Below are 27,752 nucleotides of genomic sequence, written 5' to 3'. Positions count from 1 at the left end.
AGTGTCAAAAAAGTGTTGCAGTGTGAGTGCTCAGTACTTGTGAATATTCGGGCCAGAACATTTGCTGTTTCAGTCCCAGTGCTAACTGTAGCTGTTTCTCTTAATTTCATAAAACAGAAAGAAGGAGAAGATCTCACCATATCCAGGACAGAAGCAAAACAACAACTTGCTGTGACCTGGCCACGCGCTAACAGAAAGTTGTCCTGAGTTTTACAGCCGCCCTAGACTTTTGCACAGGGGGCTGATGGAAACTCACCACTCCACACTGCTGGGTAAGGAAGAAGATGCTCAAGCAAAGGGCTGTGTCTTTGTTTCTCAAGTTTTCCTCTCTCCCTGATGGTCTTGCCTCCTGTCTTCTTGAACAGAGAGTCCAAGTTTTAAAATCAGCCCGGCCAGAGGTGCAGTTATCCTCATTCTTTCAGCTGAGAGAACCCTTTCCATGTTGTCCACAACTGTGATGAGAAGAGAAGCCCCTCTTGCCAGAGACTGAACTTGTCTGTCAGGAAAATACCATTTACAGGTAAGAAAACCCCATTCCCAGCAAAGAATCTGGATCTTCCTCTGTGTGAGGCTGGAGAAGCTGCCCTTGGGATAGAGCATTTTATGTGTAAAAAGGAGAAGGGGCTTGGGCTGCATCCCACACCACAAATCATTCAACTTTTTGCTTTTGTAGTTAAACAATATATTGCTGTCAATATATTAGGCAGGTAACAGCTGGTGATAGAGCTCATGCCTTTTAACTGGGGTGGTCCAAGACATAGACATCCGCAGCCGAGTTCAGAGCGCCTCTTGCTCCCCTTTGACTAGAAGGGGAGCCAGGAATGACAAGCTTAGAAGTTGACACAAAAGTTGGGAGGTAAATCCCAGTCCTTGGGCCCAGATGGCACAATGATGGGCACCAGTTAATAATTTCTGGTTTCATTAAGCCTTTTCTCTGGAACTCTGAAAGCCTACAGAGAAGACGAACCTAAAGGTTTTGTTCTATTTTCTGGCATCTTGATTTTATATGTTTCTGTTTTCAGCTGCTTAAAATTATCCTGAGATCCCTTTTGTTTTCTCCTTGCTTTGCTGTCTACACAGGGTGGTTCATACGAGCTGAATTTTCTCTTTATAACTTCACTGGTGAATATGGGTCAGCATCCAGGCAGTGGAACACCCAAGATCATTTCCATGCTGTATATAAATAGTACACAGTTATTTCACAGTTTCATGTTCAGCTTGCGGGCTTCCAACAACCTTGTGTTCCCAAAACCCTTTCTATTCTCATCGCATTTGGGATCTTGAACACGTGACTCAATATAAGTTATGGCAGAGGTTATCCTATCTGAGAAGGTCCCGATTTGACCGCTGCGTATTGTCATTCTTGTTCCTGACAGCTGGTGTCACGTCACCAGTACCCAAAACTGCTGTTGTGGGTCTTTCCAGCCCCACGGTGAGCTCAGCTACATGACGAGTTAAGTGGACAGCTGGGTTACGCTACCTTACGCACATTAAGTGGCACTGGGTCAGTCTGTCATCTCACTAGGCAGTGGAGGAAGCCGGAGAGTCTCCAGTCGGATGGACAGCTAACGGCCGGCGTGCCCCTGTCCGACGGAGATAAGAGGCTGGTTAAAACCGAGGGAATTTTTAGACTCTTCCCAAGTATCGCCTGTCTTTTGTTTGACGCAGGACTTGTCATGTCTCCCTTTCTGCGTATTGGTTTATCCAACTATGACAGTGGCCCTTACCTGCCATCCCAGGGGGAGGTGATTAACCCGTACTGTGCTGTGATGGTTAAAGAAGCCGTGGAGTCAGGTAAGTGGGGAGCTGTTAAATACATGTGTAAACTTTTTTAAGACGTGTGTGTGCCTTTACTGTGTCATTCCTGGTGTGTATCAAGCACACCGATAAATCTTTACAAGGGTTTGCAAAGTGCTTTTTTGTGTCTCAGTGCAGTGCAAGTTTGGGTTTGGCATGACCTGCAAGACAATTTGCTTTGAAGATGATGTCCAACAAATCTGTGCCTTCAATTTGAGGTTATTATCAGCTGAATTCCAGGTCCCAGCATGTGGCAGAGCAGATGAGCTGAGCTGTATTCGGTTTCACTTTCCTAAAAGCAGTTGCTGGTTTGTCAGCAGGACTCCAGGCAGATGAAATCTGGGTGTCCTAGAAATATCCTGGGAGGGCTGTCTTTCTTTATCGCATTTTTCTGAAGAACTGACAGGTCCAGCAACTTCCATCGTTTAAAAAACATAGCTCTCTAACAGCCCCATTGTTTGCAGAGAGTTAATTACTCTGCGTAATTGCTGTGCTATGTGAAATGTCTGAAAGTGAAACCTTCTGCTAAGCTGCTTTCTGTGTCTGTGTATATGGATTATTGCACACTTTTCCTGATAGAACAACGCTGATGAGTCCTCATTGGGAAGCAGTTTCTTATATGTCCTGTGCATGAAAATAGTCCCAGTGAGAGGATGACAAGTTCTCCAGTTCTGCTTTTCAACGATCACGAAGATCAAGAACTTCGGTGTTAGGGAATTCCTCATATTGGCTGTTAGTTATCTTAAATTTTTGATAAATTCCTAACTTGACTGCTGTGATTCTTAAAAAATTAATTAACTCAAAAATCACTTTTTATAGCTTGAGAATCCTCATGACTCTAAATGGAAGATGTTCAAGTAGTTTGAAAAAAGAAATTTTAGAATTTTAAAAGAAGTCTGTATTTCACGGGGGTTTTTTGTTTGTTTGCTTGGTTTTTAAGAGTCAACATTTATCACGTTGAACTTTACCTTGGCTTAAATGATACTTTATTATGGAAGATGCAGTGACTGGTAAATTCAAAAGGAAAGAAAATGCTACATGACAAGATATCCCTAAGATCTCACTTTTTGCTGAAAATATGTCCCATTTCAGCTCTGCACAGGGCTGGGCTTTAATGTGGCCTCTGAAAGCCATAACTCAAATTGAAGTCTCTGTCAGTTCAAAAGTGAATAAAATCAATTTGGTCAGAACAGACCTATATTTATTTATCTTACACAGGGCTGAAAGCATTTTCTGGCTTCTGACTAACACAGAAGTACAAAGGGATATAATTTTTGTGCGCCTGGGAGTCAGTAATAATTATAATTATAATACCTTTACAACAAGAAATAAAAAAGTGTGTTTGGGAGAATTTTTCTCCATTACTGAGGACTGAATATAGGAGAAATGACATCCTACTGTTAGAAGGTTTTGGTTTGCGGGGGTGTAATTGCACTTGACTAGCTATTGCTGCGGGCATGGTGGAGCGGCCAGGGGAACTCCTCGTCCTGTCGGTGGAAACAGCAGGAACCTCCTGAGACTGGTTCACCTCAGACACCCCTCTTAGGGTGGGTTGAAACCACCCTTGGGAGATGTTAATCCACTGCCAGTGGAGGGTGTTTAAATGTGTTGATGGCTAACTTTACCTTAAGGTGACTCAGTCAAGGTGAGGCCACGGTGGGATCCATCTCCCCTACGAATCCAGTCTTCTGCAAGGATATTGATATCTGAGCAAGTCAGCTACCCTTGCATTATATCCCAGGAGAACAAACAGGGATTTCCATGGTGGGATTCACCTCGAGGAAGACATCCATAATGGTTCTGATGGATGTATGTGGTGTGATTCATCTCATCTTGAGGAAGACATCCATAATGGGTCTGATGAATTACACCCGAGAAAAGTCCGGTGGTCTCCGTTGACTCCAAGGGCAGTTTAGACAGTCCAGTCAGAGCTACACATCTGATGCTCAGTGAGATAAGCCTGACTCTAAATGCCAGAAATGCTCTCAGCATGACCATCACAAGGAGCTATCATGCTCAAACAGGCATAGGGAAGACAAAAAGGTCTTGGGACAAATATTAGCTGAATGTATTTGAAATAGCTGCATCCCTGCTTTGTGATTATTTTGATCATAGTTTGCTCCCCGGCTCCCTGGTTTCACAAAGCACTAGCTACTCAACGATAATGGGATTACAAAAAAATATATATTGGTACCTTGATATGCAAGTTTTGGCTAAAGTGGCATGTCCAAGGAGTAGGAGTGGATCAGCTGCACTGCTGGTAAGAGATGACTCCCTGCCTCATGTGCTGACACATGACAATTCAGATTTCTTCAGGACAAATAGTTGCTGTATAGTGGTGAGCGCAGAATGCAGGGCAGGACATGCCTAAACCCAGAGCTGAATCCAGGATATATCCAGTCCCAAATCCCTGCAAGCCCTGTGCTGGAACTGGTTTGGTAGATGACTCGGCTCCGAGTTTTGCAATGTCCTATTATGGACCAGATCTATACCATATTTAGTATTAGCAAAGAGTGAGGGGGTTTTTGTTCTGTTTGGATTTTGGTTGGTTGTTGTGGGGTTTTTTTTTGCAAACAGAGCAGTGGTAGATGACAAATGTGTTTGGTGCCCAAAAAACCAGAGTTTGACTCTGACTTTGGGTTCATGCCAGAGTCTGTCCCTTGTCGACCAGCTGTGATGAATAAGCCATTGGGACAGAGGTCCCCAGGGGTCTGGGAGTAATGCACATCATCTGGGGACGCAAGAAAGTCACAAGACCACCCTTGAATTTCAGAATTCTCAGGAATTTTCAGAATTTTAGAAGCTCAGGAAAGATTCTGGGAAGCCTTTTTGCTTTTTCCACTTGGTTATTTTGTAAAAGGGACCCTGGTATTTTATGATACAACCTTTTAAAAAACTAAACAACCCCACAGCACTGTACAGTTCGAAGTGTTGTAGCAATTTATTACTGATGACAAAACATTTCAGAAACCATAGGTGCCTCTGAGGTATAAAAAAATCTGCCCTTTAAAAGTAGCTTCTGCCTTCACAAGCCACCTGGCCCAGTGCCATTTTACCACCTGTCTTGGTGACATTTGCTTCGTGAAATATCCTGCTCCATGTTTGAACTCAGCCAGCCTCCAGGAAAAGTGCTCCCAGCTACAGTGGAAGCTGCTGCCGGAGAAAGACAGATGCTATTTTATTTTTCAGGAACCCAGGGTTAGATTAATCCCTGGCAGAATTCCACAGACGTCAGCGGGGATGCGCCAGGGGTAACTGTCTGATCCCATATATTGGCCAGTTCATTCACATTCCAGGGTTTGTTTATTTAAGCCTCATGTTTTGGAATGCAGTGCAAACAAAAGCACTTGTTTTGCAAGTGCTGTGTTTCACATAAGTAGAGTTTCACTGGTGTAGCAAAGGAATAATGGTCCTTACTGGGGTTTCTGTTCTCAGTGATGTTGGGAGGTTTATGTTTCGTTTTTATGTCTGATGTTGACTGCTTTTGTTGAAAGAATACATTGAATATGTATTTGCAGGCTTGATGGGAATGAATGAAGCCTGCAGACAATGGGTTCCATATATGATTGCCTAAATCTGCATATGTGAAATGTCAGCCCCGCCTAACTGATAGAGATGGGTGCGTCTTAGGTTGAGATGCTCTATCTAAACTTTGAGGAAACTGAATCTGAACCTAAAATCTACCTGCAGAACCACTTGTCATGCCAGGCAGGACAAGGTTGAGAAGTGGTTTTATGCTGCAGGGGTGATGTCCGCTCAGTTTTGCCATGCAGAACAGTGCTGACAGCAAGAGCATCCCACGGCTTAAATCAAGTTTATGTGATTGAACCAAATGCAAAACTTCTTTGCGAGAGCCAGCGGTTGGGTCACGGAGTGAAATTTCAGCAGGTCAGTACTGATTGCAGGATCCTGCATGCCACTCCTTAGGAAACTACTTTCTCAACCTAAATCTGTTCAGTGAGTATAGTTTATATAGTGGCTCTGGCAGTCATTTCTTCAGCGTACAGGCTGGTGGAGGGAGATTTTTCTTATAATCTCACAGCCCTGATATTTGTTCTTTCCCCAGTAAACATCCTCTCATTTCCTGAGGTGGATATTACACAATCAGGAATCACTTTTTTTTTTTCTCCTTCTCTCCTGCCTCCAAAATCTTTGGAGCTGCTTTACCAGTTTTAATCCATCCTGAAAGTGTGGTACAAGCCTCAGAAATCCTGGAGTTCCTGCCTATGTAAATCAAAACTCAGCTGAGGGAAAAAACCTGAATTAGTCCTTCCATCCCAAGATTTTCTCCAACACGTGTCATGTTCCAGGCTATCAAGTGCATGTGCTTTTCCAGCTGGGTGGGATGAGGGAAAGGCTGGGATCATTAGAAGTAGGAGCGGAGTCTTTGGGAGACAGGAGCTGCAGGTCTGCTGCTCACATTACTGCTCTTCATTCTCTTATTCCTCCAGCTTTGGTGTTTGATGGGTTGAAAATTTGCAGAGGGTAACTGTGAAGCAGAATTTACCTTGAGTGAGAGTCTAAGCCTTTTACAGGGCTCTATGAAATAACGCGGGCTGTATGAAATAAATAAAACTGGCTGAGACTTTTTTCAGAGAGAACTAACTACAGAAAACTCTCTGCAAGCTAACACTAAGCCTCAGACATGCCCTTTTTTTACCCATCACCATTTTGAGACGTGTCTGCTGTGAAAGAAGAGGAATTAATGCATGAGGAAGAAGAGCAGGAAAGGTTTGCTCTGCTGTTGCTCTGTCACTGTGGATGTGGTTGCAGGTCTGCAAGATAGTTCATGTATTAACATCCCTGAGCTAGCTGAGATGTAGCAACTGACTGGACATGCACTCCAGCGGAACCCTAACCACAAAGTGCACCCAGCTTTTGGGGCACTAAAGCAAACTTGTCCTCATTTGGCATGGGAAAGATGATGACACGTAGCTGGGTATCCGTGATGAAATTCACCTGATTAGAAGTGCGTATCTGTGGTGTCAGAGTCCACATTCAAGGTCTACCCCATAGAGTTAATGGAGTCAAAGATGGAAATTATCTTTTCTAAGGTAGATGTCTGTATTTGGTCAAATGAACGCACCCTAACTCCATTGATTTATACTGATGATACTCTTTTCACTGACTCTGAATGGAGCCAATGTTCAGACAGCTCAGATATGGACATACACAATCGCAGACCCCTAAAGTGAAGTGAGGCAAATCCTATCCTAGGTTTCACTTCACATAGTAACCTCCTATGACACTCTAACATGGTCCAAGAGAGAGACCTTAAAGTGAGTAAATAACACAGATCTGTCTCGGGGACTGTAGAGTGGTGACCTTAGTGCAGATGAGAAGCAAGTCCCCTCAATCCAGACCCCTTCTTGTTGACAGAAAATGGCCAAGTGTACGTGCAGAAGAAGCCCACCATGTACCCACCCTGGAACAGCACTTTTGATGCCCATATCAACAACGGCAGGGTCATGCACATCATTGTCAAGGACAAGAGTGCTGAAATGGTTTCAGAGACCACAGTGGAACTCAAGGTGCTGGCGGAGAGGTGCAAAAAGAGCAACGGGAAGACGGAGATGTGGGTGAGCATCATTATCTCCTCTTGTCGGGTACGGTGGGGAGCTGCTGTGGGGTGGGAGAATGGCTTGTGTCCATGTCAGGCTGTGATGGTAACTAGCAGGGCAGTAGGAGCTGGCTGCCATCCAAGGAATAATGTTTTGAGTCTACTTGGGTATGACTTAAAGTAAAGACTTCCACACATGTCAGGAAAAAAAAATAAATTGGCACATTTACGTTATCTGCTGCTGTTAAATTGAAACATATGCCCTCTGTTAGCAAGGGTTCTGGTTGAGGTGAGCCATGCCCACACACTCATCTTTGATTAGGAAACGCGCTGGGGACAAATGAGTGGATAAATGTGAATTATTTTATGTGCTCTAGGGAAACAGCTTTAAAAATTTAATCTAATGTCAAGTAACTGATTTACAGCTGCCTGACATTGGAGTTAAGTTGGAGGAACTCCTGGAGTTGTAGTGGAGTAAATTTGAAGTAACAGTCTTCATAAGGATGCTAAGTGTAAGGTTGTGTTCCCTGGTAGTCCAAGCAAGAAAGTTCTTGATAATAGTCTTTAACATGTAGTATTCAGTAGCCATGCCATGGATAACCATCAGGTGGAAACACATTTGGAGAGAAACTGATTTCCTGGATATTTTTTTCTGGTTTATATCTCTTGCCAGTTCTCAGGCTAAGCTGCTTGGGTTAAACAGAGAGTAGAGAAGTCAAAAATGCCTTGGTCACAAGACCTAAGAGTGAGATTTAGTAGAGGTTTGCACATTTAACATGTAACTTGGAAGGAACGGAGGTGCGTAGAGCTAGAATTGAGAACCAGAAGTCTCTGCTCAGAATGGCTCCATCCTCAGGCTTCAGAGCCATGAGAGGCAGAAGCCTGGTGAGGAGGAAGGGGGGTCGTAGGTGACGAGCAGCAAAGGTAACAGCCCTGAGGTCAAGTGGAGTTGGGAGACCCTGGTCCTGCTGTGTCCCAGGCTGGCAGCAGCTCCTGAGGTCTCCTTTGCACTCACTCCCCCAACACAAGTTACAGCCTGGGGAGGGTGGTCCTGGATAGCACCTCCTGCAAGGGGCGTGAGGAGAGAGAATAGTGGTTTTTTCTCACAGGACACTTTCACCAGGAAGGCAGCGAGGTAACCTTGCTCAGGCTGTGCTGGGGGTGGATGGGAAGGCACTGTTGTAGCTCTCAGGCTGAAGAAATCCTTAAATGTAGGTCCTCTTGTGCCTAAGTATGTGGATCCAGATCTACAAAGGCACCTGTGAACAGAGGTTCAGTGAGTTGTGAATTGCCATGTCCAGTGGGAAGGCCCAAAAAATGTCTGAGTAAGCTGGTAGCATCACTCACATTGACTGTAATGGCAGTTAGACTTCCAGGACCAAGTGTCTAAAAGATTTCAGCATCTTTTAAGTACTTGTCTAAAGTTGGCTTTTTTTTTTTTTTTAAGTGCTCCTGCTTCCCCCTTTGCAGGATCCACTGGGAACATGTTTTCTGTATAGGTAGTGCTGGTGTCTAAAATCCTACCTACAGCTTCTGTGGTTTAGTCACATTTATTCCTCCTGCTACCATGCCACTCCAAATGTTTGCTAAGAGGTGATCTAACCTCCTCTTTCAGTAGCTGCTCCTGCCCTGCCTTGTTGCCCACACAGGTAGGAGCAACCCAAAAGTTTACATTCATTGGCATTCATCAGTTCCCACTGGGAAAAGGGGATAGCTTGAGTCATCTGAAACAAACTTTGTTTCTTTGAATGGCTGTTTAATGATGGCATTGGTCTTTTTTTCTTGTTTTTCACTTATCTCAACCAGCTAGAACTGAAACCTCAAGGGCGAATGCTGATGAATGCAAGATACTTCCTGGAAATCAGTGGCAAGTGATTTTGTTTGTTAATTGATAGACGTGATTTCTGGGTATGTGGGGCAGATACGGTGGCTTCACTTCAAGCAGTTACCTGTGCTGTTACTGATTTATTCATAGGAACTATTGTAAGGGTTTGGAAGGAACACTCCAGAGAAGCAATTTTTATTATATGGTGGGGGTGAAGATTTACTGTTCCTTTGTGATTCTCAAGGCAGAGTTTTGTCCATTTTACCACTAAAGTGGTAGATTTTCTCATTACATGAGTCAAGACAACAGATATAAGGAGCCAGCTCCCCCTGAAATCATCCTACTTGTATGTACATATGTAAGTGCTGTGGTGTGCGTTGTAGTGAAGATTTACTGTTCCTTTGTGATTCTCAAGGCAGAGTTTTGTCCATTTTACCACTAAAGTGGTAGATTTTCTCATTACATGAGTCAAGACAACAGATATAAGGAGCCAGCTCCCCCTGAAATCATCCTACTTGTATGTACATATGTAAGTGCTGTGGTGTGCGTTGTAGTGCTGATGTAAAGGCTGGGGTACAATTTGTGGTTGACAGCACCTAAGTATACTTGTTAGTTAGGCTTTTAAGACCAAGAGCAATCTAAGCAAAACAGGAAAATAGCCTACAGAGTGTTCCAGCTATTCAAATGCAGGTTTCTGCTGCAAGGTCAGCTGAATCATTCCCTGGGCTCCATTGTCTGCCCCAGCTAGACCTCCAGGGAGGTGGCAGCAACTTAGTCACCCTGGTCAGGGGACACACTGTCACTTATGTGTCTTCACTGGAAATTAAATCCCACCTGCAGAGTTTGATGGCTATGTGAAATGCATTTTGCTTTGTTGAAGAAACTGGGTTGCATTCCAAATGCTCAGTCTTATTTTTCAGTCTGATGCTGAAATTCTCGCACCCTCAGATGCAGGATGAAGCTATAAGGTGCAAGTATCTAGAAGAACCTTCCATTTACAGAAGCATAAAAGTACTGAAAGCAGCTAATAACATGTCCATACTTATATTTTCTCCATCCATTCCTATGTTTACTATAGAATAGTCTATTGTTGCCTCCTTGTATGTTATAAGACATCAGAGAGGCCAAAGCATAGAAAATGCAAGTTGTGTTTTTATTACAAATACCAAGATCAACATCATATCACACAGGGGGCCAGTTTCCACACAATACCTATGTAACTTGTGTAATGCATGAGGAAAGGAAAACAGAGTGAGATATTACGTACATATCTAGATTTGTAGACACAGGCCCATACGTAAGTGCACATGTGTAGTCAAAATTGGTTTATTTGATGTTCCAAAAAGTTTGAATGTGAACTGTGAATAATGGCATGGACACAGCAAACAGCAAAGCAATTGTTGGCGTGGAAAAATAAGACCATCCTAGGAACATACATATGTGCTTACTCACACATACATGCACACATAAAGGACTCTGTTAAATACCTACATATATATACACACACACGTGTGTGTTTGTGTGCATATATAGATAATTAGTAACTTTTATGTAATTTCATCTTTTTTAGGGCATGGATCTTCAGTGCTATAAAAAGTCAGAATTTTATGTTTAACTGCAGAGTATCTCTCCTTGGGAAATTTCTGGTCTACATTTCAAAGGGAGCATTATGAATATTCAAGGGAGCTCAGAGTCCCAAGTTTAAAGTTTATTGTCCTTGTAGGAATGGTAGATAAAAAAATATCCAAACAAGTCTTGTGTGGGTTTCAGAAATGGTATTTCTTAAAAATATGAATACAAATGAGTGAATCATTAGCTTCAGTCACTTAGCATTTTGGAAGCTGCATTTTCTCAAGGTGCCTGATCCGGACAGAGTACCCTAATACATCTTCTGTTCCCTTTCCCCCAGATGCAAAGGACCTGGCTGACTGTGAGAATGAAGGCTTCTTCTCCTTGCATCAGCGCAGGGGGGCCATCAAACAGGCCAAAATCCATAATGTCAAGTGTCATGAGTTCACGGCCACGTTCTTTCCACAACCCACCTTCTGCTCTGTCTGTCATGAGTTTGTATGGTAAATGAAAACAGATCTGCTTTTTCCTCCTTTTAACTCTAGGGAGCAGTTTTTGTGTAAACATGGTGCTTAGGGACACAGCTGAGTGGTGGGCTTGGCAGTGTCAGGTTTACAGTGGGACTTGATGGTCTTGAAGGTCTTTCCCCACCTAAAAGTTTCTATGGTTCTATAGATAGATAGGTGAATATCTATGCTTCTGCTGTCAGTAAGGCAGCAGGATGAGACCCTTGACGTCTTACGTGCCGAGTTATTGCATCACTTCAAGGATGTGAGCCACAGTTTTGATTCCAGCTGTCAAAATTCCCTTAGTGTTTTACTTTCTTATAAATATTTTTTGTTTTGGCCAAATGCACAGGCGTTTCTCATCAGCCCAGTTTGCTATTTGGCTATTGTGAAATTCACAATATGAATATGTGCTGGAAAGGCAGTGAAAACCACAGAGGACCACTCTGCAATTAGATTGAATGAAGATATTCAATTTGGAGACGCTCGATAAACACTGATAAAAAAGCAAAGCTGTTTTATTCTGTTTCTTTCATAAATGTTGCTGTCCTTTCTTCTGTCAAGGCTTTCAGACAATGCAGAATTAACCATTTCTGTATTTCAGGGGCCTGAATAAACAAGGCTATCAATGCAGACGTAAGAAACTTTTTTGATTTTGTTACTATCATTATTTACTTTCCCAAGTGGATTTTTTGTTAACACCGTGACACACTTGCTCTTTCAGAATGTAATGCTGCCATTCATAAGAAGTGCATTGATAAAGTAATAGCCAAGTGTACAGGATCGGCAATCAATAGCAGAGAAACAATGGTATGTATTATTATTCAGCTGCTTTTAAAAAAACTTGAGTGTCATCCAGATCTCTTCTGCGTCGCTGTAGAACAACTTCTGATGTAGCAGAAGGTGCTACTGAACTAAAGGCTGTGTGATCTGATCTGTGCACTTTGTTTTTTGTGTTCCAAGCGGTTTCATTACCTCCTACTTGTGATTTACTCAAATGCAGCTGCTGAATAAGCAGTTGCTGAATCAGGACTGACATTTTTCTAATGTATGAAGCATGTATGGACATTAGGTAGAGATTTACTGGAGGAAATTCTTCACTATCTGATGCTAGGCAGGACATCACACAGTTTCCAGAGCGGTGCTTTAACATCCTACTCTGTATTATCTGAGATTTCCAAGGAGTGGAAGATCTAGCATCTCCACTGTTATTTGTTTTCTTTTTCTCACAGCAGTTTATTATAAACCTTCTTTTTTGGTAGGCAAAAGTGGAACTTAAACTCTTGATAGGACTATTCCTTTTTCCTTAATGGTGTCCACAGCTCCTGTTTGCTTCCAGTCCCACCCTGGCTCCTGTTCTTCTTCAGAGATGAGATTCATCTCTTTTGTCTTCTGATATCTCCAGGGTAGATGTATCCAATTTTGTCATCACCTTTGACTCCCCATGTACTAAAAGAAGAAAAATAGGCTCTTCCAAGGAGTGATTCATGGCAACAAATGTAGGCATCCCTTTCAGGATGGGATGAATAATTTTTAGAACTACCACTGTTTTTCCATTGGGCATTAAGGGACTCTGGGTGCACAGATGAGATGCAAACAGCTCTCTGGTCAGAAAAATACAGCCCAGGGATGTAGTTTACTTGTTATCCCAGTTCCCGCTGAATTGCGGTTATTATGTCTCAAAATTTGGCTTTGTACATCGGAATGATAGTTATGCATAATTTCTTCTTGATGGTCATAGCCAAGGATCAAAAGGCAGCAAACATCCCATCTTCTGTGATTAGAGTTTTGTTTTCCATGCGGAGCTGAGGTGGGGAGGAGTGAATGACCAACACAGCTTTTTTTTTTTTTTGCAGTTCCATAAAGAACGGTTCAAGATCGACATGCCTCACCGCTTCAAAGTCTACAACTACAAGAGCCCGACTTTCTGTGAGCACTGTGGCACCCTCCTCTGGGGCCTTGCACGGCAAGGACTGAAGTGTGATGGTGAGTCCCTGATGTATGTGACACAAGCTGAGCATGGGAGTGGGCCGTTGTCTTTAAAAGGTTGCAATCCCAAAAGCCAAATCTCATTTATCGCACTTCTCTACAAGACCTGTGTGAGATGGCGTCTGGGGTGGTGAAGGAGTGGTCAAGAGGACCATCCTCATTCTTAAGGAGGATGACAAGTGTCAGTATACAGAAAGGTGTGTGGTCTACGAGGCTGAAGAGTCACTTCCCAAAGAGGCAAAGAACATCTCAGTGATGCTGTTCATCTTCCAAAATCACTCACATGCTCCGTTTCCACTATCAGACAGACCCATGACACAACACTATCTTCATAGTCCTATACCAACAGGGAGATCCTGTTCTGTGATTACGGTTTATATCTGAGCTAACAGACTGTAAAGTTTTGGTAGCTTGTAGCTGCAAAGGCTGATGGATGTAGAAATACAACCTTTTGCCCAGAAGAAGATATAAAAAAACTTCATCTCTGTAGAGAACCATAAAATAACCCGAGTGCCATCTCATGAGAAATAAACAGTGCCCAGGCTTTGAGCTGGTGACTGATCTCTGCCCTTGGCCAACAGCAGCACATGTTCCTGCCCAACCTGATGTCAAACCCTTTACAGCCTAGCTATCCTTTGTTGTCCTGACAGCCCTTGTTCTCTCTTTCAGCGTGTGGCATGAACGTCCATCACAAGTGCCAGACAAAAGTAGCAAACCTTTGTGGAGTTAACCAGAAACTAATGGCTGAAGCTCTGGCAATGATAGAGAGCACCCAGCAGGTAAATACTTTAAGCCTTGAGTGACCTAGAGAGAGTAGGATCAATTGTTCAATGTTTGTTTCAGTGCAAGAAATAAGGGCATTGAGTAGAGCACTGTGGGTAGCAATTGAAAGTAAAAAATAGGAATATAAATATAGGTAGTTAAACTCATCTCAGCACTTTGAGGAGGCCAAAAATTTTCATGGGTTCAAGTGAGTGACACTCTCCAGTGTTCATAGAAGAGGAATCTATTCAGGAATAATAGAATGATTAACTCTGTTAATAGAAAAGCACTGCCTTTGAATCAGGAAATCTCTGAGCTGCACATTTCCGGAGATAGGGAGAATATTCTGAGGAGGTGACTTTCCATGCCTGCACTCTTCTTATATCTTTACCTGGTGTCTGCTTGACCACCGTTGTAGACGTGACGTGACCTGGATGGACTCGTGCTGTGATGTGGTGCAGCTGTAGCTACATTACGTTTGTAACTGAGGTTGTGTAACAGGGTCCAAGGCAGCGTAAGAGAAACTTGATTTAGATCCTTCTGCTGTCACTACCTTGCTCTGCTCTTGTAACTTAGCACTTTGTCCTGTGACTCTCTGATCTATTTGGAATGAAACTCCCCAGAGCAGGGACTCTCATGAAGAGACCCGGGTCTTGCAGGGAGGACCTAGATACTACTGTCATATGAACAACACTGTACGAACACAGAAAATTGAATTAAAAGAAGGAAAAATAGCTTGTCCCAAGCCCAAAACCATAAAACAATTTAGAGATTCTTGTTCAAAATCAGGATTGTTAGGATGCCTCTCAGTTCTTGAGTAACTGGAGGCACAAAATCCATAGGTACCTAGTCCACCATGTTTAGGTTACTCAGTATCCCAAGGCAACATCTTCATCCATACAGCAGGTGTTTTTCCATGTATACCTTCCTGAAGTGCTATCTACCAGGTTTAGCTCTGCATGCTCCTCACTTATGTGACAGGTAGTGCTGCCAAACCTCCAAATAAGAGTTTTTTCTGCTCTTGCTTCTCAATTTCCTACCTGCTATGTCTCTAAAGCTCCTTGCACTGCCACCTTTTAGAGGTGAAGAGGGCAAACAACAGATACTTTCCCCAATATACTCTTCTAGTCTCCAGAAATCTAGGCTTTGGGAACTTCTTGAGCCATAGGTGGAGACTTAGTGTTTAGTAGACCTCACAGGATTCATCTTTCATGCTTTTGTCTCATCACTCTTGAATCCAGACAAACTCTTACCTTCTGCAACATCCTGGTGCAAGGAGTTCTTCAGAGTAACATCCAGACACTGAACAGGGATGAGGCTACAGCAAGTTCCAGGTTTCTCTTCAAAGAGGACTGTTAGGAAGGAAGTTGTTAATTTAAATTCCCTTTGCGCAGATAGCTAAGGACTCAGACCCCTGTGCAAAACAGTGTGTAGAAGAACGAAGCTGGGTTAATTAGCATTGATAATATACAGCTGTGGGCTGGCTTCAGGGGCGGTGGGTTGGCCAGTGTAGATAAGGTGCAGCTGTGGGTGGTTCTGGTAAGCGGTTGGGCAGCCAATGAAGAGGGGGCAGCTGGGGAAGAAGGAGGGAGAGGAAGAAGCAAAGAGAAGAGAGAGAACACATGCCCTGGAAAAGGAGAGACTAGGAGAAGGCAGCAGAGGGACTGGTATGAAGAGTATGTTGGTGTGTGATGGTAAAAGACCTTGTTGCAGCCAGCTAGTTTGGAGAGTGCTGCAACAAGGGATCTCTATATTGACAGCACAAAGACCTGTTAACACCCACATGCATTTAACAGAAGGCTGTAAGTTCCTCCAAGTTACCAAACCCCCAAATGCTAGGTACAGAGATGCTCTTCTCATAAGTAAAAACCTCTTCTAGGTCTTGATTTCTGTGACGTTCACAGTCAAGAAGCTACAAAGTTTATAATCTCAGAACATGACATTTGGCTTAGAAGTCCTTTGCTGTTTTCTGTAATCCAGGCTCGCTGTCAGCGTGACACTGAACAGATCTCCAGGGATGGACCTCTTGAAATTGGTTTCCCAGTTCCTGTGAAGGATGTAACACCACTTCAGGCATTGCCAGCATCTACAGCAGGAAAAAAAGGTAGTTACCCCAGTGATATGGGGCAGCAGGCTTTGTTAATTTTTTGTTTTGTGCATGGTTAGGTGGAGGTGACAAGGGTGGGGAATTTATTAGCCAGTAAATTTTTCACGCATCTATCCAGCCTAGAGCAACACATGCCCTTTCTTTTCGCCCCTGAGTTGTATCAACAGCTCTTCCCAGCCACATCACTTGGGCATGGCAGATACCCTGGATCCCATCCTGCTTCCTTCTCTATAAACCTGCACTTCCCCCATGCCATCCCAACTTCTGGTGACATGAGACACCAACCACCACTCATCCAGCTAACCTCTAAACTCTCTTTCTGAGCCAGCAGTTGAACACACCTCATACCTCCACTGGCAATAATGTGTTTTTTCCCTTCTTGGGACTCATAGACTGTAAGATCTGAGAACTTTAAAGAGAAACCAAACTCTAAACAGGAGATTGGGAGTCCTGCTCGCCATTACCAATTCTCTTTCTGATTTCACATTTTTGGGTGGGGTTGACATCCAGTACCTTGAAAACTGAAATTGACAGATCCCCACTTCATTCACCCAGAAGCTGATCTAGGTGTAAGATGTTGAGGAGCCTGAATAAGAGATCAACTCATGTTTAGGAGGGTGAATGAAAAGCGTTGATTAACAGAGCTTGGACAAAGCTACTGGGGGCTGAGTGGTCTAAACCAAAAATGACAGTCTCCTGGGGAGATCCCTTGTTTGTCTGCTTTGTTCTTGAGTCACAGAACTCTGGATATTAGGGGCAAAAATGTCATCATCTTTCATTAGACTCATGTGGCCCACGTAAAAGGTCATTTCAGGACCCTTCCAGCTTCACAGTTCATGGTGCCCCTCCAAAGGCTGTACTGTGACTACACTAGACCTGCAATGGCACTGACACAATGTTTTTCTGCCTGCCACAAGCTTTAAAATGCATCTACCAGAAAGGGGAGGGAAAAGGAAGAGCACAAGTGAATCAATATTTTAACCTAGCGAGGATTGGGACAGTGGGTCCTCAGCTCCAACCCTAACCAAAGGTCAAGCTGAGAACTCAAACCCCACCATCATCCACAGCAATTAATACTGCCCTGTGTGGAGATAATATCCTGGAAACTGGACCTAGAGCAAAATGTCAGAAGGCACTGGTTAAAGGACTGCAGAGCATTATACGTGTGCTCTGGGTTTGATACTGTGCAGCACCAGGCTACTGAGCCTCAGAGGCTGGTATTGGTACCATCTGAACTAAAGGGGACAGTGCCCTTTGGCCCCCAAGGGGAAATAAATGATGTCCCCATCTGGGCTTATTTTCTTTCTACAAGTAGAACTGGCTGTGCTGATGTGGATCAGTAAAGCCCCAGCTGGTTTCACATCTGGTTTACATGCGGGTCTGTTTGTGTGCTGAGTAGTGTTCTTGCCGTTCAGCAATTTAGAACAGTACAGCAACGTGCACTTGGGTGCAAGGGATAATTCCAGTAAGGGACAGGATCTCTTAGAAGTTCACATCCAAGTGAATGGAGTATTGAAGAAACTCTGAGTAATTCTACTCCAAGACAGCTGGAAAAATTGATCAGAGCTTCACATCCAGAGCAAGGACTCAATATGAAGATGCTGTCCCATCTTTTCATCTAGCTTTGCCAAGGGTGTTGAAAAGACCTTGAAAAAAATGGGACCACATCATAACGGCAACCAGCAAGAAGGACCGAAGGACACAGGCAGCTGGAAATGAAGAGTTTGGTCATGTTTTGCTGCCATAAACCAGAAAGACAGATGAAGGACTTTGTAAAGTGGGAGCAATGCCACTGAAGAAGGGGGAGTTACACTGGAGTAAAATTTCCTCCAGAGAGAAAGCAATGTGGAAACAGAGCCGATCTACTTAGTAGATGTGATCACCAGATTTCCATTTATTTGAAATACCTTTTTAAAACTCTAAGCACAATACATGTAAGTGTTCTGGGGGTCTTCTCATTTCCAGGGGTTTATTTGAATGCTTTGATGTGTATTGCAGAGCCACAGGGCATCTCCTGGGAGACTCCAGTGGAGGGCACAGTGAAGGGGGAGTCTCTGATAGAGTCAGACTTGGGAGAACAGCCCCAGGAGCAGCAAGAACACCAAGTGCAGCTAAAACTAACCATTGAAGATTTTGTCCTGCACAAGATGCTGGGGAAGGGCAGTTTTGGCAAGGTAAGCACTGGGGATGGAGACACACTGCATACATCTGCATATTGCTTTTTATGGCACTAAATAGCATGGGGTTTGAAGGCCACTTAGAAAAAACATCTCCAAGTCTTCAAAGAACCCTTGCTCTGGCATGGCTGAGTCTTGAACCCAGTCTTCTCCTTGACTAAGACAAAGGTCTTCCTTGCCCTTCCCTCTGTCCCGTTAATTGCTGTCTCATGAGTGCTCATGACAGGCTGATGGGGCATCCACAGGGAGCTGGTGGGAGAGATTTCTGTGCTGTCCTCCCTCCTGCAGCTGCTCCTGCCGGCTTAGCTGAGCAAGTTTGGAGGAAGGCAGAAAAATTAGCTGAAAAGTCAAATGTGGATCACCTCTCCTCTCCAGAGCAGCAGGTCCCCAGCTGGGAATGCTAACTGCTCTTTCCCAGATCCGATCTTTACTGGAGCGTAAAGCAAATTTTGCAACAGCCAAGAATTTGTGCTTTTGAAACAAGAACCACCTGTTTTCACAGGATTCATTAATCTTGATGAATTGTAGATTGTTCCTCCTTCTTGCAGATGTCCCCTGGAAGGGGACTCGTGTTGTTCAGTGCCAGCGTAAAGCTGCATGAAGCAATTTCAAAGGAATGCACCATTGTATTTTCACAGCCAATAAGGAGAATGAGTATTATTATGTATCACATTGCTTTGATCCCATGTCTTCTGAGGTGAAAATTGTGCTTTAAAGAAGGGCTGCTTTTTGCCTGCTAAGTGAGCTGGAGCAATTGCTGCAGCCAGTTCTTAAAACTGTTGAAATATGTGCTGTGTTGCCTTTCCATAATTGAAAATACTTGGCATGTCTACAGTTTGCATGGGAAACAGAACTGAGGCATCTCAGAGCTAAGCCAGAATACCCCAAAATTCACAGCCCAAACTAATCTGGACTCCAGAGCACAGATGTCATAGAAACATTTATGTTGGAAGAAAGGGACCTCTGGACATCATCTAATCCAACCTGCTGCTCCAAACAGGTCTCATCAGATGAGGTTGCTGAGGTGTTTGTCTAGTCAAGTCTTTAATACCTCCACTGAAGCAAATTACATACCTTGCTTTAGCCCCCGGTGTTAACATGGGCTCGCCAAGCCTGTAAGTGTCTGCATCTCTCTGCAGTGCACCATGTGGGTGTGGAGAGGATGGGCTATTTCATGCCCTTCTGCAACAAACCTCACCCACAAGTTTCCTGTGTAGGTGTTGCTCCTGGTGCCCTTATTTGCTTGGAGCAAGATTCACTTCCCCATAGAGGGGACAGGGTGTGCAGATCTCAATGCCTGAGGGGTCTCTCCAGCTCTACATGGACCAGGGAGGTTGAGGGCAAGACCTGTGAGGAAGGCCCCTCTGCACAAGGTCTGGCTTTGCCTACCTGCACCTTGGAAGCCACAGCACAAGTCACAAATGTACTGCGTTCCCTAGTTTCCCCAGGAGAGCAGTGCCCTGCACAAAAACGGGGGCAAAAAGGGTGCCTGCAGCATCAGCACTGTTAGCATTTCTGGTCATTCACTGCAAAGACAGAGGGAGGCTCTAGGCTCTACTGTCTGTCTAGTGCTACAAAGTGAAATGCAGCAGTAGCCAAAAGGGTAAATAAACTTTTTGTCAGGGCTAAAACATGTCTGAGCTTACTCAGTAAATAGTGTCGGGTGGAGAACTTCAGAGACCTCTTTGATGAATCTTACGTACTCATTCAGTCTGTGGAAAACAGTGTCAACAGGTTGTTAGCATAAAGATCAGGACTGGCATTGCCTTCCAGTGGAGACTTCTTTGCTCTGTGGTCTGTAGAAAACCCTTCTCTGCTGCCCCGTGTCTCATTTTCCCTGCCTATAAAAATAGATAGAGGTCCTGACTCCTCTGGGGTGTGTTTTGCTATTCTCAGAGAAGCCCTGCAGAAGTACAGGGGACCCAGGCTGTTTGCTCAGGCCTCCTACTAACTGGGAGGAAGAGGAGAAACTCACATCTGATAAAGAACAATCTCGCTACTGGTGGACATCAGCCTGCACCTGCTGAAGTTCTGGTGCAGGGCATTTGCATGTCACACGTTGACAAAGCAATATTCTATGTTTTGTTATTTGAAGTCAGAAAACAGGAAACATAACTCATGAGCATTTGCATGAGGATGGTTTCTGTTACCAGAATCATTTGGCGCTCTGACATGCCCTGCCCACACAGGCGTGTAACCCCTACTCTTGGAATCACCAAGACCTTCTCATCCTTCCCTAGGGTTCAGCTTTATAAAGCTATTGTGGGTGTGGGGAACAAACTCAAAGTCTACAAAGTCTTAATGGAAGAACTGGGCCATAACCATCGACTGTTTTAAGGCCTGCCCTGGTGAATTCGTCCAAGCTCAGCTCCTGTCCTCACAGGGCTATGGTGCCCGCTCTGAGAAGAGCATTGCTCTTTCTGAGCAGCTGTTTCCACCCTAGGTGTTCCTTGCTGAGCTGAAGAGCACAGACCAGTATTTCGCTGTGAAAGCCCTGAAGAAGGATGTGGTGCTGATGGATGATGATGTGGAATGTACGATGGTGGAGAAGAGGGTCCTCTCCTTAGCTTGGGAGCACCCTTTCCTGACTCATGTCTTCTGTACGTTCCAGACCAAGGTAAGACAAGGACCACTCACCTTCCTTCATGATCTGAGGATGCTTTGCTGAAATATAGATACTTGGTGAAGTGCTTAAGTCTGCTAGATGTTAGCGAATAGCTTGGACATGAAGTGGTGCTAAGGGAAGGGATCTTCATGTTAACCACTTGGGAAGTGGCTTCAGAAATTTCACCTGCCTTCCCCACATTAACCTGTGGGGCATTTGAGGATTATGGCGTCCAAGACTGATTGAGGTGGCTATGCAGAAACTCCCTGTTAAAATCTGCATCCTGGTACCCTAGGCTGAGGATGTGTGAAGGCCACGTCGGCAGCCAGGGTGCAGATGTGCCCACAATGGTGTTGCCTGAACCTCTTGTACCACACAGCAGCATGCTGCAGCAACCAGCCTTGGATCTGAGTTAACTCAAGAAACTGGTTATGGAGAATAAACATGTTGTCGTTCACTTTGGAAATCTCCTTTTCCCCCAGTTACTGCTAAATTGCATCAGACTCTTCCTAATTTGTGCAGGACCACTGGTGGTGAAGGCTGCAGTTCAGAGGGGTAGCACAAGCTGAAATCCTGCTTAGGACTCCAAACCAAAATTGAAGTGATGTTTAAGTAATGTATGAACCTTCACGGCCCTATGTGGCAACAAACCACCAATTCAGCTTTCCATAGCCTTTTCTGCAGCCACAACCAACCATCTTAACACTAAAGCACATAAAAGGCATAGAAAAAAATTAATGGAAATAAATGTGAGAGATTGTCTCATCTGTCCAACCTACTCAAACCACTCCTGAGAGATGCTTGCTGTCCCTGAGCTCAAATTCAGAGCAACACCACTCTCAAGGCTGCTTGTCCAGGGCTTTGTTAGGATGCTCCCAGCCCCTGCTCAGCCGCAGGATGCAGTGACACAGAGCACTGCACAGTGTGAGGTTGGGACCTGCTCAGCGAGAGGCTCGCTGCTCCTGCAGGGTCAGGAGGAACAAATATAACCTCTGCAGTATATCCCAGTCGCCCATGGGATGCGGCACCTGTTCAAAGGCAGATTATAACAGGGAATGGCTGGGAACTGCCATAGGTGATGTGACGTGATGTGAATGCTCAGGCATTCATGTTTAATAACCCCTTTGGGACCATCAGTGAAGACAACATGTCCTGGGAATGGATCCTATGGATCCTTGCCTGGTGAGGAAAGGAATTAATTCCCTGGAGGGGGGAGCTAGATTTTGGAGGAAAAAACAAATGACCCAACTCCAAAAGCAAAGAAAATCCAGACTTAATTTAAGACAAAATGTTCACAACAGTCACAGCTCTACAAGGGAGATTGTACCGCAGGGAGAGCTGCTTGTGCTGCCTGAAGCTCCAGGTGCCCAAGGGGGTGCTGACTGATGCCAGCGGCTGACTTGCAGGCAGGAGCAGAACTGTGTTGTCTGTGGTCCAGCCTGGTCCAAGCCTAGTCTGGGAGCTGGAGGTCAGGTTCAGGATGGACACAGCAGCAGCAGTCTGCTGCTCTGGTTTCAGGCAGCACGTGTGTGCAAGTGCCTGCTTCCCTCATGAGGCCACAGCAAAAAGATGAGAGACCAAATGGAGTCATGCCAGGAGCCAGACAGGATTTACTGATTGTTTGTGGGGGGAGATGGGGGACGGGGACGACTGTGCTTCCAGCTGTGGCTGAGGCAAGGAAAACCTGCAGGATGGAAAAGCAATGAGTGCCTGACAAATCCTTGGGGGCCAGGCTCAAACACCCAAGTTATCTTTTCCTACACTGTCTTATGGGCAGTATCACACTACTGTCCTCTTGGCGTACAGAAAGAATCTCCCTCCATCTCATCCCAAGTCATCATTGCCACTTTAAAGTTATTTCATCTCTCCGTTTTGCCCTCAAGTCCACAGACAGAGAAGCTGGAATGTGGCTGCCCGAGCCAAAGGCGCTCTGGGCTGTGATTGATTTCTAGCTTATGGTTTTCTGCTCTGACCTTTGCAAGCCAAGTGGTGATTGCTCAATGCGTGAAAGTCATTCAGAGTAGGAGAGCTGTGACAAGCCACGGACAGTCTTTCACGGCTCAAAGGACAGCATGGTTCCATTGTAATACCTTTCAGAGCAATCATTTTAGAAGCCAGGACACTGCTGTGTAGAGTCCCTCTCTGGACTTTAATATTGAAAACTTGAATTTTCAATTGAAAAATTGATTTACTTTTTTTTTTTAAGGTTCCTCTGGATAGATAAGCAGTGTCAAACAGGAATGCATGTGTCAATGCCTGTCTGAATCCCTAACGCTTTGGCTTGCAATATTTCTGAGCCGCTTCAGGTACTGAGTCCTTCTGCAAAGGACACTAAAACCAGGAATTATTCCTACACTGAAACAAGAACCTCAGTAGTCCCCATGTCTCAGAAGGGAAAAAAAAGTCGTGTAATCTGTTGACAGTTCTTTGAGCTCTGGGATGAGTTTCCTCCCGGCCTCAACCCAGGTAATCAGTGAGTGCTCAACTATATAAAGCCTGACAGCCCTTCAGACAGGTTTTTGTAGGCACCAGCCACCTAATGCTCCTTTTTATTCCTGTGGAGGCTGAATGATCAGTTCTTTTGAAACTCAGAATACTTGTCATGTTTTGCTACATAGGAATAAATTCAAATGCATGGGTGGGTGGTTTGTGTTTTTTTTCCCAATCTGTTTTTGAACTTGACTGTTTTATTTTACTGCAGTAATCTTTGTATCCAGATATTCAGCTGACATAATTATATGGTGTGAATTTTAGCAACAAGCTCAGAGAGCTATTCTGTTGTATTAGATTTAAAGGGACACTGTTATGTTAAAGAGGAGGAAAAACATGTTTATAATTCTGTGAAATCCCCAAATTAGTTATTGCCAAAACAGTGACTAGCATCACAGTGCTTATATTTTGTTCTTCTTTTTGCATTTCACTGATCTTCTGTGATAAAAGTAGGCTTTCTCTTTTTAAAAGTCACTTCTGTTTCTAACTGTTTCTTTACTGCATTGACCAAGTTTTTATTCACACCCTTTTCCTAAATGCAAATTAAGTCTTGAGGCATTTTGGCTTGTAGCACAAAATAGCAACACAAAAGACTATTCAACCCAAAAGAGAAGTTATCTTTATTGCAATTTAGAAGTAAGTTTACAGAAACATTTCTTTACTGCTTTACTAATGTATTACATCTTTTCCAAGTCCTGGTGGTGAACCATTTTCACTTGCTCTGTTGTTTTAATATGCTTAGTACTGACTTTAACATCTCTTACATTGACAGGAAGGAGGAAAGGATTGTAAATAAGGAGTGTGATCCTAATTTGAAAATTCTTAGGCTCTGAAGTGTTTTCCATTAATAGTTTCAGGAAATTTCTCATTAAAATCTCTCCTCAGAGGAAACCACAATTTCTGCTAAATTTTCCAAGGGCAATTTCAGTTTTCTTTTATCTTTGTCTTGGTGTTAGAGGAACAGGGCTGAATTATTTGACCTGAATCAAAGTGCATGGGTTGGCACATGTGCTTTTCATACCTGTTTAATGTTCAATTCCACTGCCTGGTTGTGCCACGGACCTTCTGAGCTGCCCTGGATCAGGCTCACATACCCTTCCCAGGCAATGCAGGATCCTCTCTGACCACAGCACGGCTGCAGGATGCTGATGCATTGCAGAAGTCATCCGGCAGGGTGGTGAGGTTGCGAGCCTGGACTTCCAGCATTGCTGAACCACTGGATGCACTAAACAAAACACCATGTGCTGCTCACAATATGACGTGTCCTGTGAGGCCAGACCAGATGCCTTTCTAGCCAGCATCCTGGTTTTGGTATTGACCAGGAAGGAAGGCTAAAGAAGAGGGTACAGGGCAATGCAGTGATTTTCCCCTTGGACAAACCATCCTTTTCACTTGTACAAACCATCCATGCCTTGGTGTTCAGCCATTTGGGAGACATATCTTCAAGCTACAAGGTTTCTAGGTCTCCATCCTCCTAGTATTTTGGTGGAGCTACCTCAGCTTGGAAACATCTGATATGTTGAACCAGCTGATGGGAAAGTTGGGGAAGAATTGGGAAGTTTAAGGAGTCTTTGAGGATTTTGTCTTTTGCAACCAGCAGGCAGGAAAACTGGCAAGGTCTCATTCAATCCTGGTCAAAATTCCAACGTGGTTCTGTAGATATAACAGTGTCTCAGCAGAGCTTTGGGGTTTCAACAAGATTCTGCCAGAGAAAGTGTGAGCAGCTGTAATTATAACATAAAAAATAGAGTCTTTACAAGACACTTCTACATGGTGTCAGTCCATGTGGTGTGGACAGGTGGAGTGTATAGGCAAGGAAAAGAGGGGAGCAGCTCACAAGCGTGTAATTTTTTTAAGTAATAGATGATCAGCATATTTAATGCACACATCCTCATTGCCCTCCTGTTGTCCAGCTCTGAGGAAAATCATCCTAAAATGCATTCAGCTTTGCCTGACAGTTCTAAAAGCCTGCAGTGTAGCTGCTCTTCATCCTGGAAGAAAGTTGACTTCTTAAAGCAAAAACATTACTTTTTTTCCCCCTATTTTTCATCTGATAAATATTTATATTTCATACATTTGACTACTTTTTATTTAGTTTTTGGTGTGGTGATTTTTTTTACCCCTCAATCATCAAAGAAACTTTTTTCTAGCCCTAAGAAAATTAGTCTCTTTCTGAGATCCCACCCAATACCAATAGGAAAGTCACTTTCTCTTGCAAGACAGGGCTGAGAGTGACTCAGTTTACCTCTGTGAGTGATGTATTCTGCCTGTTCTGAGCTGTGAGGAAGGGTCCTGGATCTCAGAATTCAAGTGAAAGGAGCTATTGCCAGCTGTGCCTGCACCTTTAGGTATACATATTTATTTTTATATGTGTGTATAAATATATTCATATGCCTTGTACCAAGAAGATGGGCATACAAAGCTAAGCATCCCAAATGAACAGTTTAACATGCAGTCATAAATGCTGACAGTGCAAAGATTAAAACAAAAAATAAATTGTCAGATCAGGGACTGGACTGAATTATTCGACAGCTGTAAGAAATGCTGCCATCTCCAGAAGACAGGCTGATATTACACAAGAGGGGGGAAAAAAAACTTTAAACCAGAGAACAAAATTAAACCTTAGGTTGCTTTAATCTGTAACAAATTGATTTTACTCATCCCCAGATCATGCAAATAGCAATAATATTGGTGCAAATATTACTTCCTATGGTCACCTACTAACAAGGAGTGGTTCAGCATTAGTTCCTCATGGGAATAGGCATGGTGAGGAGTGCATGCATTGCTTGCTTTCCCAGTGGATGGGATGGTGTGATGCTGAGAGCCCTTTGGCTTCCATCAGTCCTGTGAAATAAAATAGATCTGAGACGTGGATGAGCACCCAGACTGGGCTGAGCTGTGTTGCCTGAAAATGTGAGACAAGAATCAGCTGCAGGAGTTGCATGGTGTCAAATCTTTCTCTTGGCAAGGGCCAACTTAATTCAGTGGGCATGCAGTAGGGTTAGGGCACTTAATCTGCACTGAGGAGCCTTGTGGAGTCATTTGCTAAGAGTAACTGCTCTAAACAAGGGTAAAGCCACATTGTCCTGCAGCATTAATTATTCCAATATTCATCCTCCTGGAAGCCCTGGGAAGAAGAATTTTTGCTCTTCAGTAAATGTTGTTAAACCATGTATTTGTATGTATGCAAGTGCTTTCAAATGCAAAGAAAACAAAATCTGAAAATCTTTGCAGAAAAGTGCTCTGGAGGGCTTCCAGCTGGTTTGAGGATTTTAAGAGCCTGTTATAGGATGTACCTTCAAAAGATCAATTTAAATGCTGCCTGCTTTATACTCATTGTTTCTGAAGTTGAAAGCATCTCTGATAGTGACTATTCATTCTCACAGCAGTTGCATGCAGATCAGAAGCAGGTTGGTTTAACTCCATCCCTGCCATGTCCTGGAGAGGCAGAGGGAGCAGGTGGCTCTGCAGAGAGGAGCTCAGCTCAGCACAGGCACTGAGGGCCTGATGGGGCAAAAAATTGAGTTCCTGCAGTAATCAAGTCTTTTCAGCACCTGGCAGGATTGACTCAGCTAGGGTGCTGTGTTATTTTGTGTGCAGGATGCACACCTGTGTGGATCTAACCATATATTATGCAACGTCATGTTGTATGGTTCTGTCTGCTGTAGGAGCAGTGCTTCATCCTCCCACAGAGGGGTTTGCCATGCTCCCTCTGCTGCAGTGGAGAAGGCCACTGGAAGATGATCTGGAAGTAGGGAATGGCTGATATATGGATGTCCTCAAGACAACTAGTGCCAACTGTCCTGGGGCAGTGTCCGTTGCTGTGTGTGGGAAATGCTTTTACAGTTCTCCTTGGGCTCTGTGGTTGTAAATGATGGCCCCAGGCTCTGCCATGAGACCTGTTCTGCTCTGTCATGTGACTCTGGAACTGTGACCAGAAGTTTGGCTTGATCATTTGCTACCCCAGGATGCTCTCACAGGCAGTCAGCAAGTCGTCTGTCATCTGTCTGCAAGGCAGACAGGTAGGGTGAGGGGCTTTTCCCAAGCCTTCTTCAGAGCTTTGTAGGGCTCACCATTGAGGAACAGCATTGCTGTTTGTTTGCTTAACATCCCTGAGCTAGGACCGTTGCAGGGGAAAAAAGAGCATGACAAAAGCATGCCATCCCAGCCTCCACATCTTGAGAAATCATAAACCAACTCTCCCCTGCTCCAGGTGCTGACAGACTTCAGAGCCTGGCAGCAGCAGACAGGAGCCATCAGATGAGCAGGAAGTGTAGGCTGGAGCCTGTCTGCAAACAAGTCCTCTGTGCCATTCTAACCTTTGAACCTCTAGGACACTGTTGAATTTTTGGTGGTTTCAACTAT

General features: G+C 44.1%; 1 protein-coding gene across 2 annotated transcripts in view; it reads left to right on the top strand.

Moving 5' to 3' along the window:
- Window positions 1–27,752, top strand: part of PRKCQ (protein kinase C theta) — a 66,972-nt gene that overhangs the window by 18,602 nt on the left and 20,618 nt on the right. For both annotated transcript variants that reach the window (XM_040596450.1, XM_040596449.1), the window contains exons 2-14: window positions 118–272; window positions 366–520; window positions 1,669–1,794; window positions 7,177–7,376; window positions 9,164–9,224; window positions 11,092–11,254; window positions 11,862–11,893; window positions 11,982–12,067; window positions 13,114–13,243; window positions 13,916–14,025; window positions 15,989–16,112; window positions 18,114–18,289; window positions 20,736–20,909. In XM_040596450.1, the coding sequence (XP_040452384.1) occupies window positions 1,677–1,794; window positions 7,177–7,376; window positions 9,164–9,224; window positions 11,092–11,254; window positions 11,862–11,893; window positions 11,982–12,067; window positions 13,114–13,243; window positions 13,916–14,025; window positions 15,989–16,112; window positions 18,114–18,289; window positions 20,736–20,909 (1,374 nt within the window). In that variant the 5' untranslated portion in view covers window positions 118–272; window positions 366–520; window positions 1,669–1,676. The remainder of the gene's footprint in view (window positions 1–117; window positions 273–365; window positions 521–1,668; window positions 1,795–7,176; window positions 7,377–9,163; window positions 9,225–11,091; window positions 11,255–11,861; window positions 11,894–11,981; window positions 12,068–13,113; window positions 13,244–13,915; window positions 14,026–15,988; window positions 16,113–18,113; window positions 18,290–20,735; window positions 20,910–27,752) is intronic.

The sequence above is a fragment of the Falco naumanni genome, chromosome 5 (genome assembly GCF_017639655.2).
Source record: "Falco naumanni isolate bFalNau1 chromosome 5, bFalNau1.pat, whole genome shotgun sequence".
NCBI lineage: Eukaryota > Metazoa > Chordata > Aves > Falconiformes > Falconidae > Falco > Falco naumanni.
The sequence above is the reverse complement of the archived record's forward strand: the minus strand, read 5'-3'. Positions and strand labels throughout refer to the sequence as shown.